The 20514-nt window shown below is 37.2% G+C and overlaps 2 protein-coding genes across 2 annotated transcripts; one reads left to right on the top strand and one right to left on the bottom strand.

Annotated features, from left to right (window-relative positions):
• Positions 1-68: 68 nt before the first annotated feature.
• bspry (B-box and SPRY domain containing) lies at positions 69-9313 on the bottom strand. Its single transcript, XM_087792436.1, has 5 exons — positions 8968-9313; positions 7934-8032; positions 2850-3080; positions 2640-2790; positions 69-1496 (listed from the first exon to the last, which is right to left on the bottom strand). Exons 1-5 carry the CDS (start codon positions 9301-9303, stop codon positions 961-963), a joined length of 1353 nt encoding a protein of 450 aa, XP_087648562.1. The 5' UTR covers positions 9304-9313; the 3' UTR covers positions 69-960.
• Positions 9314-12917: 3604 nt separating this feature from the next.
• zmynd19 (zinc finger, MYND-type containing 19) lies at positions 12918-20409 on the top strand. The gene is made up of 6 exons (XM_087790747.1): positions 12918-13112; positions 15349-15408; positions 15928-16034; positions 16707-16847; positions 16916-17096; positions 18385-20409. The coding sequence occupies exons 1-6, from the start codon at positions 13062-13064 to the stop codon at positions 18526-18528; spliced, it is 684 nt and encodes a 227-aa protein (XP_087646873.1). The 5' UTR covers positions 12918-13061; the 3' UTR covers positions 18529-20409.
• The last annotated feature ends 105 nt before the right edge of the window (positions 20410-20514 follow it).

Below are 20514 nucleotides of genomic sequence, written 5' to 3'. Positions count from 1 at the left end.
TCAATATAAGCAGCTTAAGTCTCCTCTTAAAGATAACATGTGATTTATCACAAAAAAAAATACGTTGCTGTAAATTTGTTTTATTTTAAGAAAAATATCACAAAGCAAAGCTTTTATACATTATTAAAATAAACGTGGACGTGCATCACCTTTTTTTTAATTTGTAAAACACTTTAATTTAATTTAAAAAAAAATACAGTGAAAATATTGAATTGATGTATTGCAGTTTATTTGGAACATAATATATGAACATCCCCCACTGAAACAATGTTTATATATATATATACCTGTATATATATCTCAATCTCAGGAATAAATTCTTCTCCATCATATTATTCATTTAAATCACAAGATATTCTATGAGAAAGTACAATATTACATTCCTAAAGAAACTTATAAAACACTTCAAACATGGCTGTCGTACACTTAGTAACACAAAACAAGTGTAATCTTTCTACTCTTATCACAAACATCTGTTTCACACATACGAAACAAAGTTTATTTGGCAAAAGCACTTACAATTTGTCATTGTACAACATTACTGTGTACTACACAGTACTAATGTAAAATATTTGCATTCATAGTATAGAATGAAGCGTTGAGTTGTTTTGTACGTTTGACAAGTTATAATTTTCTTTAATTGAACATTTTTCTTCAGAAATAATTTAGATAATGTTGCTTTTGTTTTTTAGTTTCTGATATTAAAAAACCCTATTTATTTGAATATTTTGGTAAAAGTGAAAAAAGATAACTTTACAAATGGCGTAAACGTATGAAATATATCAGATAATATTCGGCGTAAACATACAAATCCTGGTTTTATTTTCTACAAAATGTAGAATTTCTGGTCAATTAAGAGAAGTTTTATCCAAAATAATGCATCAAACTTTCACGTCACTAAGCAGCTTTGAAAATATAAAAGTTGTTTTAATAAAATGTCTCTCCAGGATAAAGTTGGTCTCAGTGCAGTATTGTGATACTGCGGTCCGTCACGGCAAACGCCGGCAGCAAGGGGGCGCTAAAGCGATGCGTGAGCGAGTGCAGAACCGAACTGGAGTCCAGCTCGTAGAACAACAGGCTCTCACTGGGCCAGTCCAGCAGAACCCCGATCTTCTGGGGTCGCCTGACCACGTGCAGCGGGACCTTCTTGCCGTCGTGACAGAAGGAGTACTCGCCGGCGTACTGGCTCAGAACCCAAGACTCGGCGTTGTAGCCCAGCCGGGCCTCGACCCCCGACCCCTTGCGCTGCATGCTGGTGTAGCAGACCCCGATCTTGAAGGCGCAGCTCTGGCCCACGTCCACCACCCAGCAGTGGGTCCCGGAGGACAGGGACAAGGAGCCGAGGACGTTGGGCCAGGAGTCGAAGCGAGCGGGGTCGTAGGGCGCGGACGAGCTGGACTTCCTGTTGACAAAGGTCACGCTGTAGAGGTCGTCGGACAGAGCCAGGAGAGGACTGACCGTCCGCGGCTCGAACTTCAGATACATCGAGCCATGAGCTGAGGAGAGACAATTATGTTTTATTGGCTTTCAAGGGCTGAACGATTCCAATCGAAATTGTAGTTTATTTTAATGCGATTTAACCACAACCTACACTAGGTGGCGCCAGAAACAACGAGTCAAATTTTTAATTTTTTTTTTCTTTTTGTATTAAAAAGTAAAAAAAAAAAGTGTTTACTAGATAAAATAATTTTGCACTTTTGGTATTTAAAATGATTAGTAATATTGTTGATTAAATGTGTTATTTATGTGTTTTTACAGTTAAAAAGTTAAATAAAGGTTGTTTTTTTTCAAATAAATAATAATCAGTCAATTTCATTCGTATTTGCAACTATGGAAGTTTATCAGAACCATCGTAATATTGGTGTTTAATTAAAAAAAAAAAAAAATTTAAAGACTTGTTTTTATTTAAACAATTAATTAAATAATGTGTATGTTGAAAGATTTACTTCCTTTATTTGTTTGTATTTAGTAATTGAATTAAAAAATGTTTATACTAAAGGGTTGATTTTTAATTTTTTTGCAATCTTTTTGAAAATAACTAATAATTACACAATGATTTTCTAATTCCAATGAGTCAAAAGTGAAAGAAATCTTATTACAATATTTTTAATTCGTAGCCTTTTAAATTCAACATAAAAATGTCAGACAACATTTTTATTCTGAACTTAAAAAGCTACAATTTAAAAATACTGAATTTTGAACAGTCGTTTTTTTATTATCGGAATTATAATATCAAACTATGTTAAAAAAGAAAATATTTAAATTATAGTTGTAAAAGAATTACCAAATAAAAAAATTAAAAATTAAATTCAGCCTTCAATATACACATTATTTGATTTAATTATTTAATATATATATATATATATATATATATATATATAATTATAAATATAATAATTAATAATATTTTTAAAACATAATTTCAATAAAAATGTTTTCAACAATTGAATATTTGATATATTTCTGTTGTCCTACAGAACAGGGTAAAGAACATTAATTCTATTTTTGTTGTGTTGATCAGAGAATGACTTTATGATAATAATAAAAAAAAGAAGAAAGTTTTTGTTCTTTTTCTTCAACCCTTGATCCAGTGCATCAACACGTCACCGTCAGCGAGCTGAGGATCCACAGTGACTCACCGTAGGGTCCGTTCATCATGGCCGTGGCCCACAGTCCTCTGAGCAGCTTGCTCTCGCTGCAGCTCGGCTTCAGGCTGAGATGCTCCGTGTCATGAGGCTCGCCGACGCCCTCGGCCTCCTCCACCCTCTCACCGATGTCCGGACCGCTGACCTGCAGCAGGAGAGAGTCTGAGAACGAAGCTCTGGCAGCAGTCGACTGGTTTCTCTCACCACCAGCTGGGCGTCCGGCGTGTGCGTCAGAGTGTGGACCAGGCGTGAGCGGGTGTCGGCCAGCGTGGCCAGCGCTTGTTTCCAGTGGACCCTCTGGGTGAGGAGACACTGCTGCACTCGCTCCTCCTCCCTCTGCACCTCCTCCAGGAGTCGCTGCTCCTCGTCCTCCAGGGCCTCGCGAGCCGCCGTCACCTGAGCCACCACGTGTTCCCGCGCTCTGCTGGACGCCGCCTGAGGGACCACAGTGGATTCAACGTCTCGTCCATGAAGCTTCAACATCTTATGAAGCTTCAACATCTTATCAAGCTTTGACATCTTATGAAGCTTCAACATCTAGTCCATGAAGCTATAACATCTAGTCCATGAAGCTTCAACATCTATTACATGAAGCTTCAACATCTAGTCCATGAAGCTTCAACATCTTATGAAGCTTCAACATCTTTTTAAGCTTCGACATCTAGTCCATGAAGCTATAACATCTAGTCCATGAAGCTTCAACATCTAGTCCATGAAGCTTCAACATTTTATGAAGCTTCAACATTTTATGAAGCTTCAACATCTTTTTAAGCTTCGACATCTAGTCCATGAAGCTATAACATCTAGTCCATGAAGCTTCAACATCTAGTCCATGAAGCTTCAACATCTAGTCCATGAAGCTTCAACATCTAGTCCATGAAGCTTCAACATCTTATGAAGCTTCAACATCTTTTTAAGCTTCGACATCTAGTCCATGAAGCTATAACATCTAGTCCATGAAGCTTCAACATCTAGTCCATGAAGCTTCAACATCTAGTCCATGAAGCTTCAACATCTTATGAAGCTTCAACATCTTATGAAGCTTCAACATCTAGTCCATGAAGCTTCAACATCTTATTAAGCTTCGACATCGAGTCCATGAAGCTTCAACAGCTTATGAAGCTTCAACATCTTATGAAGCTTCAACATCGAGTCCATGAAGCTTCAACATCTAGTCCATGAAGCTTCAACAGCTTATGAAGCTTCAACATCTTATGAAGCTTCAACATCTAGTCCATGAAGCTTCAACATCTTATAAGCTTCGACATCGAGTCCATGAAGCTTCAACATCTAGTCCATGAAGCTTCAACATCTTATTAAGCTTCGACATCGAGTCCATGAAGCTTCAACATCTAGTCCATGAAGCTTCAACATCTTATGAAGCTTCAACATCTTATGAAGCTTCAACATCTAGTCCATGAAGCTTCAACAGCTTATGAAGCTTCAACATCTTATGAAGCTTCAACATCTAGTCCATGAAGCTTCAACATCTTATGAAGCTTCGACATCTTATGAAGCTTCAACATCTACTCCATGAAGCTTCAACATCTTATGAAGCTTCGACATCTTATGAAGCTTCAACATCTTATGAAGCTTCGACGTCTTATGAAGCTTCGACATCTTATGAAGCTTCGACATCTTATCAAGCTCTTCAACATCTTATGAAGCTTCAACATCTTATGAAGCTTCGACATCTTATGAAGCTTCAACATCTACTCCATGAAGCTTCAACATCTTATGAAGCTTCGACATCTTATGAAGCTTCAACATCTTATGAAGCTTCGACGTCTTATGAAGCTTCGACGTCTTATGAAGCTTCGACATCTTATCAAGCTCTTCAACATCTTATGAAGCTTCAACATCTTATGAAGCTTCAACATCTTATCAAGCTCTTCAACATCTTATGAAACATCTTATGAAGCTTCGACATCTTATCAAGCTCTTCAACATCTTATGAAGCTTCAACATCTTATGAAGCTTCAACATCTTATCAAGCTCTTCAACATCTTATGAAACATCTTATCAAGCTTCGACATCATATATATTATATAATATATATAGTTTTACACTGAATTTTTTTTTTCTCACGTTGAAATTTGAAAAGATATTTTTTACATTGAAGTATTTAAACTCTTTTTTTTCATTACATTTTTTTTAACATTGATTTTGACACTGAATTTTTTGACATTGAATTTTTACACTGAATTTTTATTGAAATCTTACATTGAATTTTGAATAGATTCATTGAATTATTTAAACTTTAAATTACTTTTTTACACATTGAATTTATTTATGCATTGAAAAAATAACAGAGCTTGAAATATGATGTTTTTTTTTTTAAATTCAAAGTTTTATTTTGATGCTAAAAATGTACATTTACTTCCACAGATGAGGAAAAGTGAAGAGAGTGCAGACGAGGTGAAACAAAGAGAAGAAGCAAGAGTCGCTCAGATATTTTATTGAGGCCGAGAAGGAAGAACAAGATTAGAAATTATTAAGAACAAGAAAAGCTTTGACGTTAAAAAAGAAGAAGAGATATTTTATTTTTATTTTGCTCAAATCTAGCATGAGGTCTTTTTAAATGTTCCAAAAATGTTTCTCCTGAAAGTTTAAATATTTACTGCACACAAGCATTTTTATTACATATTAATGTATTGAAGTCCAACAGAGTTTATATTTTTAGGGTCAAAAGATGTTTAACTCAGTTTAACAACAGCTAGCATTGTTATTACGCACTGAGCTAGCAAGTACATCATTCAGTTTAAAACGTCCTTTACAAAACGGTTTTATTTTAAGCTAACACTTAATTTATTAAGTGTTAACAGTTAATTTCTTAAGTCATTAACTTACAATTATAACACAAAACATTGTATTAACCTCAAAAGATTTGTCAAAACAGGAGCCATTGTAAACATGGACATGTAGCAACAACAGTTCATTAGCCACATATAAAACCTGTTATTTCAGTACAATACCAAGTAATTACATTAAAACTTGTTTGTATTTGTTAAACACTTTAAGTACACTTACAGTAAATTATCTCTATTGTATTAGATACATTTACTTTTTAAAACTCATAGATGGTACTAAAGAGTGGCCGAAGTCTAGTAGCTTTTAGCTTCCGGTTATCTTCAAGCTAACATACAAAGTCATCAAAACTTTTATTGAACTTATTTGTATTTGTTAGACACTTCAGCAAATTACAACTATTGTATTAGAAGTATTTACTATTTAATACTCATACATGGTACTGAAAGAGTGGCCGAAGTCTAGTAGCTTTAAGCTTCCAGTTAGCTTCAAGCTAACATGAAACAATTACTTTTCATAGCCTCTTTTTTTTAATGAATTATTAATAACATCAAAGCAATTTAAAAAAATACATAAATAAACTGAATAAATGGAGGATTGAAGAAAAAACAAGTTGAAACTTAAAGTTTATAAACAGCTAATAGTTTCTGATCTTTTCCATCAACTATTATTTTCTACTCCAAATACTGTGAAAATCAGGTAAACATTCACTATCAATGGTTAACATTAGGTTAATAATAAAAATAGGGGTCAGAGGTCAGAGTTTGAGGCACATTCAGGTTGTTGAGTAAATGACACTATTGTTACTTTGAAGCTGAGAACCTGCGTTTAGTGTTTCCTTGTTCAGGATCAAACACAAAGACTCGCTCAGTCAACTTTGCTTCCATGTGATTTTTTTGTCTAACAATAAAGCTAACATGGCTTCTTCGAAGTCTCACCAGGACAGGTTTGTAGTCATCAGTAGGTAAACAAAAGAACATTTACTTTCTTAATCATGGGCGTCCAAGAGTTTCCATATTTAAACAAACACAAAAGCATTGATCTGTAGCAGCACAAGTTCCCAGAGAAGTATTTAAAACAACTCTTGTTAGATCCTGATATGAACTCAACATTGTTCCTCATTTCACTATAGTTTCAATTGATTTAGTTTCATGACTTTCCTTAAATTTAAAAGTAGCAGTAGCAGTAGTATTAGAAGAAGTAGTAGTCATTGTAGTAGTAGTAGAAGTAGTAGTAGTAGTAGTAGTAGTAGTAGTAGCAGTAGTAGTAGTAGTAGTAGTAGTATTAGTAATAGTAGTAATAGTAGTAGTAGCAGTAGTATTAATAGCAGTAGTAGTAATAGTAGTAGTATTAGTAGTAGTAGTAATAGTAGTAGTAGTAATAGTAGTAGTAGCAGTAGTATTAATAGCAGTAGTAGTAGTAGTAGTAGTAGTAGTAGTAGTAGTAGTAGTAATAGTAGTAGTAGTAGTAGTAGTAATAGTAGTAGCTGTAGTATTAGTATTACAGTAGTAGTAGTAGTAGTAGTAGAAGTAGTAGTAGTAGCAGCAGTAGTAGTAGTAGTAGTAGTAGTATTACAGTTGTAGTAGTAGTAGTAGTAGTAGTAGAAGTAGTAGCAGTATTAGCGGTAGTATTAGTATTAGTAGTAGTAGTAGTAGTAGTAATAGTAGTAGAAGTAGTAGCAGTATTACAGTAGTAGTAGTAGTAGTAGTAGTAGAAGAAGTAGTAGTAGTAGTAGTAGTAGTAGTAGTAGTAGTAGTAGTAGTAGTAGTAATAGTAGTAGTAATACTAGAAGTAGCAGTAGTAGTAGTAGTAGTAATAGCAGAAGCAGTAGTAGTAGTAGCAGTAGTAGTAGTAGTATTAGTAGTAGTAGAAGTTGGTACAATAGTGGTAAATAAGCAACAGTATTAACAGCAGTATTTCAGCAGAATACATAATAAAGTCAGTCACAGTATTAGCAGTAGAAAATGGTAGAAGGTGTTGTAGAAATGCTTCTGTACAACTTGTAGGAAGAACGTTAGTATGAGAAACAGGAGCAATGGTGGTCATACAGTAGTAGCAGTATTGGTCGAAGTATAAGCAGTGGTAGTAGCACTAAAAGCAATTTAAGGTAAAGAAGCACTAAATAAATATTAAAAGTAAAGTAGCCAAAGTATTAACAGCAGTAGTAGTGACAACAAGAACTGTAGTAGTTACATAAATTGAAAGTAGTAATACAGCAGTGAAGACGGTTGTATTTACATATATAGAACCTTTCATTGTACTATTTGAATGAAATGTGGTACTAGTACCAACAGTTGCTGTGGTGTCTAGTCGGAGTAAATATAATTATCATAAGATAAGTTGTATTAATATCAGGAAGTAGTAACAGTAGTACCACTGCAGATCATTATCTATTGTGGAAGTAGTACAGAGATGTAGTAAAATGAGTATATTTGAATATAAACACGATATTACAGTGTAACGATGAATCCTTGCTTCACCTGCAGCTTCTGCTCTTTGTCGTTCAGCGTCTGCTCGAGGAACCTCTCGACCCTCAGAGCCTGGAGCTGGATCTTCTCGCACACGTCCACCAGCCCGTTCTGCTCGCGGTGAGAAGAAAAAAAAAAACACTAAAATAAATAAACAACTAAAGACTGTCAAACTGTCAGCGTTTCCATCCGCGAACACAACTAGAAATTCCTGTCTTCACTGTCACACCCTTCGAACGTTTGAGGAAACTCACAAGTTCATGTCAGACTTTGTGTGTTTGGTTTACATTGAAGTTGAACTTTTAGTTGATTATTAGCTTTTTAAAAGTTATTATAAAATTATAAATAGTCAAAATACACCGAAAACACATGATAACACCCAGAAAGTTGTATCCTAACAAGGAAATAAGATGAATTAATAATAAGTCGCACGTAAAAAACTGAACCGGACAATTATAAATAGTCAAAATACACCCTAAAAACATGATAACCCCCAGATAATACAGTAACAATTACTTTTAACATTCGCATTTCCTGATCAAAACTCATAATATAACAACAATAATAATAATAATAAAAACAATATTTGGGTCTGTGTTGTTGTTTTCACTGCTTCACTTCATGATCTCGTTTATTCATTATTAAGTATTTTTAATAAAACTGAACTTTGACCTACAGTTTAACCACATTTTCAAACATTTATTTGTATATTCTGCAGAATAATAAAGTATTGTTTTAACGCACAAGGAAGTAATAATGAAGTATTTGTTGTTTTCTCTGCTTCACTTCATGATCTCGTTTATTCATTATTAAGTATTTTTAATAAAACTGAACTTTGACCAACAGTTTGACCACATTTTCAGACATTTATTTGTATATTCTGCAGAATAATAAACCTTTAAATAACTAAATATAGTAAAAAATAAACCTTTTTGTAACGCACAAGGAAGTAATAATCAAGTATTTGTTGTACACGACAAATACAAGAAAAGTATTTCAGAAATGATTTCACTTTAGTTTCAAGGATCGTTTTTTTTTAAACTCACCCGGACGGCGGTGACCCGGGTCGCCAGCGGGGTCACGGTGTGTCCCCGGCAGGACCCCACTATAGCGCAGTGGGAGCAGATGAGCTTGAACTCGGAACCACAGAACCAGTCCAGCTCGCTGTCGTGCTCCACGCAGGTCTCGCCCTCCCCGGAGAAGATCCCGGACTCGGAGTCTGAGGCCGCCTGGACCGGTCCGTCCCTCGGCACCGAGGACACGGTCTGAGGTTTGGTCCTGGTCCTCGTGGTCGTGGTCTCCTGGTTCTGGTTCAGGTCGCGAGGCGAGGTCTCCGGACCGGAGACGCCGTTTGACTCGCAGGTTATTCGCGGGTCGCTCATGGTTGGAATGAAGTCGACAGGTGCAGCTCACCTGTACAGGTGCAGCAGGTGAGCGGAACACGGAAGTGAGTCAAGCGCCTCGCGACGTGTTCCTGTGTTTGTATAGTGTAATAACATGTTATAATAATATTGAAACAACTGTGTGATGTTAGTTGTACTATATGATATTATTAAGCGTTTTAACCTCCCGAAATATCGCGATAATACAAGTAGGTGTTAACATATTTACAATCATTCTATTTTAACTTTGGTTTATTCTTAAAATCCCAGGCTTCATATTTTATTCATCTTATTAAAAATAATACTTGTTCTAAATTATGTTCATAGAGAAACCAGGAAACATACTTAGAAAGAACATTTTACAACGTTTACATTTTCAATTTTTAGTATTAAAATGTAATAGTATTTTCCCCCCACAAGCATTTTTATTTTATTAACCATTGAATTAATACCATAATTGACTCTGATTAACAACATGTTTATTGAATTTAAAAAGATAAGAATTAAACATATATTGGAATTAGAATATCAAACTCTTTGAATAAAAGAAAAACCTCTTCGTTTTAAAATGATTTATTATTAAATTATTACAAAAAAGAAATTAATTTAACCTTGCAATATTGAAATATAGAAAATGTAATACAGAAATGATCTACATAAATTACAAAAAAAAAAACCAACCAAATTAAACATTTCAATGAATAGGATTATTCAATAAATAAATATTTAAATGATTAAAACACATTTCAACATGATCTACAGAAAGACCAGATTCTCAAAGCGCTTTAACAATCAAAAACAATTAACAGTTAAAATATATACTTTAAAAGATCAAGACACATAAGACAAACACAAGAGTCCCAGAAAATCAGGGAAACACACAAATAAAAGTGTCTTCAGATGTTTCTTGAAGGAGTCAGTAGATCATCAAACACAGAGATCGTTCCAAAGCTTAGGAGCAACAGTCTGGAAGGATTTCTCTCCTCTGGACCTGAACCGTGTTCAGGAACCATCAGTAGATTCTGATCCACAGACCTCAGAGCCCGAGCTGGGGTGTAAGTCTGGATCAGAATCTACTGATGGAAGGTCTGACCATGAATAGATCTGAAAGTAAGAACCAGAATTTTAAAGTTGATCCTGAAAGAAACTGGCAGCCAGTGAAGAGTTTTAAGGATCAGAGAAATGTGAGTTCTTCTACTAGAGCAGCTCAGAATTCTGACTGCAGAGTTTTGTATCAACTGCAGGCGATAAAGATCCTTCTTGTTTAAAAACACATGGATTACAAGCTCCAGATCATGTTGTGACAACATTTTCCTAAGTTTAGAGATTTTTCTCAGTTGAAGGAAACAGTTTCTGGTCAGTTTTCTGCAGTGTTGAACTAGAGACATGTCTTTGTCAAATACAACACCCAGGTTTCTCAGGCTCAGTTTGACAGATTGACCTAAGTCACCCAAGTACTGACTCAACCCTGGAACCTTATCATCGGGCGCAGTTTTGTCCACATTTATCTACAAATTGTTTTCACTCAGGTAATTATTTTTTTCCCATGTTGTCATCAGGCCAAATTTTATAATACATATGTTTATGTACAGTATACAATTTATTTTAAAGGTATCAGAAGAGGTTATTTATAAGAATTTTATCCGAATGTTCCATTAAACCATATGACTGGTATCATGAGTTCTAAGAATAATCACAGGTAAAGAGTCTAAAAACTCTATGAAGATACGACACTGAATCATCTTCAGTTCTGGGCGAGTCTGTTGTAGTTTCATCTTTTCCGTTCGGGTGAGGATCAGGACACACCCAGGACTGGTCTGTTTAGCAACGAGGCTCTACTTTAAGTACGGAACACTTCAAACATCTCACACCATTATTGATTCAGGGATATTGTGAGGCTTTGATCAAGTTCACGACAGAATCACTTCTGTTTGTGTATATTTTGTAAAGTTACTTAAATGTAAACAAGTTAAGACATTTTTATTTGTTCAGGCTTTTCCTTGATTTTCTGAGACTCCTGTGTTGTTCTCTGTGTTATCTTGACTTTTTAAGTATATATTTTATTGAGTATTGTTTTGATTGTTTAAGCGCTTTGTGACCCTGGTCTGGAAAAGCGCTATATAAATACAAATTACTTACATACTTACTTACAAAACGGATGTGCTTCAAACTTTTTACAGTCATATAAGAGTAAAACACAGTTTCAAATAAGAACAAGACATATTTACTGAGGTAATAAAGATATTAAATGCAAATTGGTAATTGTTTTGTTATTATTTGTAACATTTATACAGTAGGTCTGTGTTTGTATAGTGTTTATGAAATGATGCGATAACCTAATTTTCCCCAATGTGGGAAGAATAAAGGCATATTTTTATCTTTTATCTCGATCGAATAAAGAACCTATTCAACTAAATAATATTGCTTACTGGTAAAGTTACTTCCTTACATCTTACATTGCTCTTAACCGTGTCAAAATACACCCTAAAAATATGATAACACCCAGAAATTTGTGTCCTAACAAGGAAATAAGTAGAAATTAATAATAAGTCACACGTAAAAAAACTAAACCAGACAATTATAAATAGTCAAAATACACCCTAAAAACATGATAACCCCAAGAAATGTGTATCCTAACAAGGGAATAAGTAGAAATTAATAATAGGTCATATGTAAAAAACAAAACCAGACAATTATGTTTTTGGGGTGTATTGTGACTATTTATAACACCCAGAAAGTTGTGGGCTAACTATGGAATAAGTAGAAATTAATAATAAGTTACACGTAAAAAACAAAACCAGACAATTATAAATAGTCAAAATACACCCTAAAAACATTATAACCCCCATAAAGTTGTATCCTAACTTGGAAATAAGTAGGAATTAATAATAAGTCACACGTAAAAAACAAAACCAGACAATTATAAATAGTCAAAATACACCCTAAAAACATTATAACCCCCATAAAGTTGTATCCTAACTTGGAAATAAGTAGAAATTAATAATAAGTCACGTGTAAAAAACTAAACCTGACAATCATAAATAGTCAAAATACACCCTAAAAACATAATAACCACCAGAAAGTTGGATCCTAACTTGGAAATAAGTAGAAATTAATAATAAGTCACAAGTAAAAAAAAAACCAGACCATTATAAATTGTCAAAATACACTATAAAAACATGATAACCCCCAGAAAGTTGTATCTTAACTAGGAAATAAGTAGAAATTAATAATAAGTCACACGTAAAAAAAACAAAAACAGACAATTATACATTTGGAATATAAGCAAATAACGTTATAAAAACCGTGTAACGCAATATTATTGTTATTGGGATGCATGGATTAAAAAAAAAAATATTTTTTCTTCTTTATTGAAAAACCCCTTTGCGCGTGTCATACCTTGTGACGTCATCCTCCTGCTTGGGGTTAAATCTCTCCCCAAAAAAATATTCGCGCGAAATTGTCACGAGACTCTGTGACGTCACGAAGGCAACCCACCATTCCTGGCAAGCCATCGCCTCCCATTGGTCGAGGCGGGCTCGCGCACTGACGCTCTGGCCCCGCCCACCCACAGCAGCGGTGTGTGTGACGTCACCGAGGCCGGCGCTGAAACAGAGAGAAGAGCCAGGAGTCACTTCATCACAGCGGGCGCTGAAGAAGGGGCGGAAGGGGCTGCCCCGACCACCAGCGACCACCACCACCATAACAACAAATACATCTCGGAACCAGCAGCCGGTCTCGCCGGGTCGCCCGCCCTGATGTCGGACTTCAAGCTGGGGATCGTTCGGCTCGGCCGTGTGGCCGGGAAGGTGAGCTCGGATTCCAGGGCAGCCATGTGCGGCCGGGGGAGGGCCCGCGGGTCTCGTAAAAAGCCGAACAAAAAACGGATTTTAAATCATTTCCAAGAAGCGAATCTAATTCCTCAACCATTTTACAAGTTAAATGTTGAATTTCTGTCTTTATCGAGCTCCATTTTGGCGGCTTTAGGAAGACGCCGACTAGCTCTGCGGCGTCTCCCGGGAAGCTAAGGCTAGTTAGCAACCTAGCATCCCACTGGTTCCTGGAGGAAAAAGCCACAGTTCCCAGTAAAGTCATATACAACTAGTTGGTAGGATTGGTTATGGTAACCATCTGGTCGAAAGTGACGAGTGTCTAGTGTTGGTCTGCTGAGGGGCAGCCGTCGATAATACGGTGTCTTTAGCCATGCTAGCTGTTAGGATTACATGCTAGCATCTGATTCTTTTGTGTGACGTGATAAAGAATATCGATGATCGGGTTTTTGATCGGTTTCATTGCACGCAGGACTGTGGGTGTGATAGTGTTTTTGATGTGATCGATATGTGCGGTTCATCACAAGACACCCCCCCCCCCCAGAGAGGGGATGGATCAGCTGGAGTCCCGCTGAGACACACACACACTATAGAGAGTCCACACACACACACTAAAGAGAGTCCACACACACACACACACGTTTTTATCTGCACGTGAACATCAGGCTTGTCTTCCGGAGTCAAGTGTCCCACAGATGTGAGACCCCCCTCTGGTCCATGTGGTTCAGTGTACACGTGTCTCCTTGTTTAGAACCCCCTCAGCTGTCAGGTGGTCTTTTAGGTTTTCTAGACGGTGGTGTATTTAAAGTGAAATTGAAATTGTTACTTATTTTCTACTCGCCCTCATGTCAACCAAAAGTTGGGATCGTTTCTTAATAGTTATCGGCAGAAATGTATGTTCATAAGACGGACACGACTGGGTCTCACATTTTTACACCAAAACACCTCCATACGAGCAGTAGTCAAATATCCCGACATAAAGCAATTGTAATGGAAAGTTTTGGCTGCTAGATGACAGTCGTGATGTCCACTGCAGCTAAAGAAACAATAACATCCTGTGAGATCTTGGTGATGACTGAGGATGAGAGGATACAGTCGACTCCAGTGGCTTTTGAAGCTGATGTTTGGACATATTTTGGTTTCAAAACAAATGAAAGCGACTACGTCATGTGGTCTGTAAACTCTGCAACACCAGAGTCAAGTGCTCGACAATACTACAGATATATACTTGTTACTACAGTATCACTATATATCGTATGGTGATAAGTAGTGTATCACCATATTCTTCCCAATGTCTCATATATTTTCCCTTGAAATAGCCTGTAATCTTTAGCTTAAAAAAGGGTTAAAGCATAGATTTATAAAATATTTTCCGGAACAATTTCTCATGTCGGGGCTTCTATACTAAAGGAACGTTACAAAAGGGCAGTATTTTTACTCAGAAAATTCACTCTTTAAGAGGGTGAGTTGGATGTATTTTGAGTATTTGTCATTGTGTTTACTTGAAGGCCATTTTTGGTTTTGATGCTAATCCTGTCAACTGCAGCGAAAAGACGTTTATTGTTGTGTCCAGGTTAACTTGGATTATGTCCAGCATGACTGCTATAATATTTATAGAAGCGTTATCAATTTAATCTTGTATTAAGTCATTTATAAAACCTACCACAGTAAACATTTGTATTAAGTTCATCACACGATGCTCATGAAGTGCTTTTAAAATGGACTTAACTTTAAAAGGTGTAGTTGTTTTTATTTTCTGGTTTCAGGAATACAACTTTAAAGTATCAGGATTATTGTTTTGTATTGAAGTACTCTTTCAAATGTGAATAAACAACATTAAATGGTTGGGAAAATGTCATTTACAAAAAACAGTGAAATCGATATAAAAAAATGCATGTTATGCAAATTCCTCTCTTCATTTACAAGACTTCTACAAATTATTTTGAATTTAAATGGTGTCTGAAGAGGGGGTCCAGGGCAGTGGGTCGGGGACTCTTTTGTGGCTTTCATATGTAGGAGTTTACATTTGCATCACCAGTGTGACTTAAACAGCAGATCCTTCTTAGAAGGTTTAGGTTTAAATGTGAAAAGAGAAGAGATGCATGTGGAATTACGACAATTTAAATAAAATGGTTTCTTTACACGAGTCATCTCTGTCTAGTTTTACCAAATTTGCATTCATGTTCTTCATGTAACTTACTTTTTCTTATTCCAGACAAAATACACTTTGATCGACGAGCAGGACATACCACTTGTGGAGAACTACGCCTTTGAGGTAATTTCATTGTGTCTGGAGTTTGTGTACAAATGTGTAGTTTAATTCAGGGGGTGTAAGAAAATATCGATATAATGATATATTTTTATTCCAAATATTTATTATCGATATTCAATAGCACTGAATCGATATAAAACAAAAACTTATTTTTTTAATCTTTGAAATGACATTTTATATTGATTCAAAGTAAATTTTTGGTTTATATTTCAATAATGTGTGTATTTTACAATTAACAAATATTCCCAGCGTTCATACATATGTGTTTGCTGCAATTAAACCTCTGGCCACTAGTTGGCAAAATTCGTCATTTCCTCCAGTGCAAAAGTAACAACAAAACCAGTGAAATGGCAGAAATTAGTGTTTGAATGTACTTTTCATTTGATCTCGACTGCATCACATAAAAACGTGTTTTCTGCAAAGTTTTTCTTGTCAAAGCAGAGTTCCGTGTGGATTTTAGAACCAGGAACCATCATATGAAGCCGGAACACTAACGATTAACACTTGATCTCTAACTCTTAGGCGCGCATGGAGGTGGATGCTGATGGCAATGGAGCAAAAATATTTGCCTATGCTTTCGACATCGGTAAAGGTCGCTGGGCAGGACGACCCCTGCATGAGCTGCTTTGGTAAGTAGACCTCTGACCTCTATGAACTTTTAAAGAGCAGGAAAAGTTACATCTCAACTGAGAAAAATCTCTAAATTTAGGAAAATGCTGTCGCGACACGATCTGGACCTCTAATCTGTGTTTCATTAAGACTATTTTAATGGTTTATTTTGGTGTCTAAACAATAAGGATCTGTCTCGCCTGCAGTTAATACAAAACTCTGCAGCGAGAATTCTGAGCTGCTCTAGTAGAAGAACTCACATTTCTCCGATCCTTAAAACTCTTCACTGGCTGCCAGTTTCTTTCAGGATCAACTTTAAAATTCTAGTTCTTACCTTCAGATCTATTCATGGTCAGACCTTCCATCAGTAGATTCTGATCCAGACTTACACCCCAGCTCGGGCTCTGAGGTCTGTGGATCAGAATCTACTGATGGTTCCTGAACACGCTTCAGGACCAGAAAATTGTATTTGTTTCTTATGTTTCTCTGCCTTTTTAAGTATATATTTTAACTGTGTATTGCTTTACAAATAACCTTTTCTTACTTACCTGTGTTTTATATATGTATATGTGAAATAAAAACGGGTATAAATACCAAAGGTAAACTCGTAGGTAAATGTATGGTTAATGGTTAAACCAGTATCTGAAGTATTCACAGGATGTTTTCTGACGAGTTGAACATCATGTTCTCAGGGAGAAGCACAGAGGAGGCATCGCCCCGAGCTTCCAGGTCATCCACATCAACTCTGTGACCGTCGACAACCGACTAGACAACCTGCGCCTGGTGCCGGTGGGCTGGAGCCCCAAACCTGAGGAGATCTCCAGCAAGCAGAGGTGGGTTCACCACACATGTCCAGCACAAGAAGAAGAAGAATCATCTAAACATGTCGCTCGTCCCACAGAGAGCAGTCTCTGTACTGGCTGGCCATACAGCAGGTACCGGCCGACCCGGTGGAGGAGCAGTACCTGGAGCTGAGCCGCACTCGCTACTACAACGCTAACGGGGAGCTGGTGGAGGAAGAGGAGTGTTCTTGCACGTATTACGAGTGTCACTATCCCCCCTGTTCACTCATCGAGAGGAGGGTACGTTCAACACTTTCATCGTCTGAAGATGTTCGACTGTTTCTCGTCCGAGTCGATCAAGTTTGGACAGAAATATTTAAACTAGAACCAAAACTGTAGAACCGCTGATGCTCCTGAGAGTGACCGTGAAACAAAGCCTTGAATACCTCACTTTTAGAAACGTGGGCCTCATGTTCACACACACCAACACAGTGAAACGTTCACAGGATGGTTTACCTTCAGAATCACTGCTTCATGTCACACATGATGTACATCAGAAGTTTGTTTTCTTTTAGGACCAGATTTGATTCAATGAAAAGCTTTACATTTTAAACCATCAGGGGTGTATTATCAAGAATCGCAAAACATACTGTAGTAACAAGGATATACTTGTCGTAGTGATGTTCTGAAGATCTTCATGAAGCAGTGTCATTATTTTCAGAGTCCACTAGATGGCGGTGTCTGCACTATTGAACAACTTTTTAATGAAACCTATTTTTTAAACTGATGGCACCACCTACTGACCTCTAAACAACATGACACTGTTTCATGAAGCTTCATCAGTCGTAACTGCTTTCATTTGTTTTGAAACCAAAATATACCGAAACATCAGCTTTAAAATCTGCTGTATCCTCTTGTCCTCAGTCATCATAGCTCAATAAACATTGACATTGCATCAGAGGAAGAAATGATATGTGATGTTATGATCTATGTGCACACAATATATTTAAATAAATGTGTTTTTGCAATGATACATTGCTGTTGAATATCGATGCAGTATCATAATAAAATGTGCTAAAATTCAATTAATATATTTTGATCACCTCTAGTCATCATACCAAGAGTTATCTCACTCAGAACTACTTCAAAATAAAAGCTCATCTCTTCCTCTAGTTTGATACAAAAAAAATGAATTATTTAGGAATTAACATCCGTACTTAAAGTTATTCTGTTTTCATCTGAATCTTGATCCATTCATGAAATGCTTCTGTTATATTTCAAAACTTTTCTTTTTGACTTAAACTGTTGTTTAAAATAACCCCATGGACCGGGCTTTGGACTCGGGGTGTGTTATGTCAAGAATCTGTAGATACGGTGAACATCCCGGTGCCGTGTCAACGATGCAATATATTGTAGGACTTTTTTGTAGTATAGTTCCAGTACTTGACTCTGCTGGAATCCACTGTATCCTCTCGTCCCCAGTCATTGTTCCTTTTAGCTGCGGAGGATGTAAACAGTGAATAATTTGTATTGTTAAAAACTCATTTAAAAACATTATTTCACGTAACGATGATTGTCGTCCTCACAGCTGCGCGAGTTCAACATCTGCGGACGCTGCCAGGTCGCCCGTTACTGCGGCTCCCAGTGCCAGCAGAGAGACTGGCCCGCCCACAAAAAGCAGTGTCGGGAGCGCAAGCGGGTTCTGGCGCTGGAGTCGGAGCCCGAGCGATGATGGGAGCCCGACGACCCCGGAGAACTTGAGGGGACACGCCTGGGGAGGGGTTTTTTGGGCGGGGAGGGGGGGGGCTCTCTCTGATGGATGACTTTTGACGGAGGACAATGTTGGCGGACGAATGAAGACGGCGAGCGAAAGACACTTTCAGATCCAGGGGTTCTGGAAAAAAAAAAAGCTCACGTAACGTTTGAACGACTGGGGATTATTTTGTTGTTCTTGAGCTGCTGGAGCTCCACCTGCTGCTATGAGAGGTTTTAAAAGAAAAAAAAAGGCGTCTTGAACTGGACAAGCTGCTTTTGGACCACAGACTTTTCGTCCACCTCTCCAACCCTGTGCTGGTGCCATCGGGGGGGGGGGGGGTGCTGCTGTTCAGCTGGTACAAACGGGACACGGACCTTCTCACTGTATTTGCTCCCTCTCTGGTGCACATCGCTGCCACGTCGCCCCCTGCTGTGTAACTTCACCCACTGACCCGGCTCTCCGCTTCACCTGCAGCCCCCACACACACTGTCACACACTACCAGTATTGTGTTCGTCCTCATCCCTCGTTTTTTGTTCTGCTCAAAATGTCCCCGAAGGGCTTTTTGAAAAAACGCTCCCGACTCGTTTTCACGGGCCTGAAAATCACTTTAATAATTGAATGGATCTGATAATAAAGTAGCTGCTGAACACGACTTTTCTCATCAACGTTTCTCCTGATTCTCATCCTTTCATTTAAACTGTCGTCGTCGGTTCTGCTGAAGTGGAAAAGATCAACTTCTGGTGCTTTTTTTGTTTCTGCGTCTTCAAAGCGAATTGAACTCTGTTGTCGAGGGTTTTCGACGGATGGTTTTTTTCCTCGGAATTCTTAAAAACGTCCATATAAAGTCGAGGCCGTCGGACAAAAAAAGTTTGCTTCCGTATATGATTGAGTGGAAACTTTAAAACGATCAATTGAAAGTTTATCTTTGGTGAAGTATGATCTAAAACGAGGACGTCAAAGGAAAGGAGTCTGTCTGATGGTGCGTTCACTGCCTTCCCGTAGCGTCGTCCGCTTCCAAACCGCCTTAAAAATCCAATATTCCTTCGTTATGGAGACGAAAACATCAGTAATTCTTCATTTAAAAGTTGAGATTTCTTAAGAAGCTCAAATAATTCAACCTCGAGATAATCTTGTTATGAATCAACATCGATGTGTAGAAATTCCAACCCTGGCAGGGGGACCTTGAACGCAGCATTAAATGAACGTCGACCTGCACTTTGAAGATCAAACATGGCGTCGGTTACGAGAATCTTCCGATGTGTCGCTGAATGTGTGAAACAAAGACTGTTATGGCTTTAGTCACCTTTTTTTGGTTTTTCAAACGTCCTTGACCTTCAGGAGTGTTGAACTGTGGCGGGTGTTTTTTGAAGGGTTTGTTATTTTTCAACAAATTCTATCAAAGCTCTATTTATTTAAAACAAACCTTGAGTGTGTAACATTGTTTTGTTGCGGGTCCTTTTTTTTTTTGTTTGGTTTTTGTCGTGACTGAACATTTGATCACGCTTTGATTTTTTTTTTCCCCTGAACCTCCACTTCAAATAAAGTACCGTCGGTTTAGACGCACAATCTTCCACGTTTTTAAGACTTGAATCCCGGTTTACTGTCGTGCATCCTTGGTCTCCTGCTTCCGTCGTGCACGGCCTCACACACGCGATTATTCTTTTTTGTATGCAAGTTTTTAACTGCACTGCTCACCAGTTTGTTTTTTGTAAGATGGTAAAAACATGAATCACCCACAATTCAAGAGCTACAATATGTGAATAGAAGTCCAGTCGGGAAGAACTGACGGTGTTTTTCTTTTTTTGTTTTTTTTGTTTTTTTCAATGTAAAATGATAATAAATAAAAATGAACTGTATGTCCTTTGTGTCTGGTTATTTCTGTGTCGTGTGGAGCTCAGTAGGTGGCGCTCTTGGTTTTAAAAATCCATAGAAGTATATTGAATTTTGAATAAAAAACACTA

The sequence above is a fragment of the Callionymus lyra genome, chromosome 5 (assembly GCF_982586985.1).
Source record: "Callionymus lyra chromosome 5, fCalLyr1.hap1.1, whole genome shotgun sequence".
Classification (NCBI taxonomy): Eukaryota; Metazoa; Chordata; class Actinopteri; order Syngnathiformes; family Callionymidae; genus Callionymus; species Callionymus lyra.
This window is presented reverse-complemented; position numbering and strand designations above follow the sequence as displayed.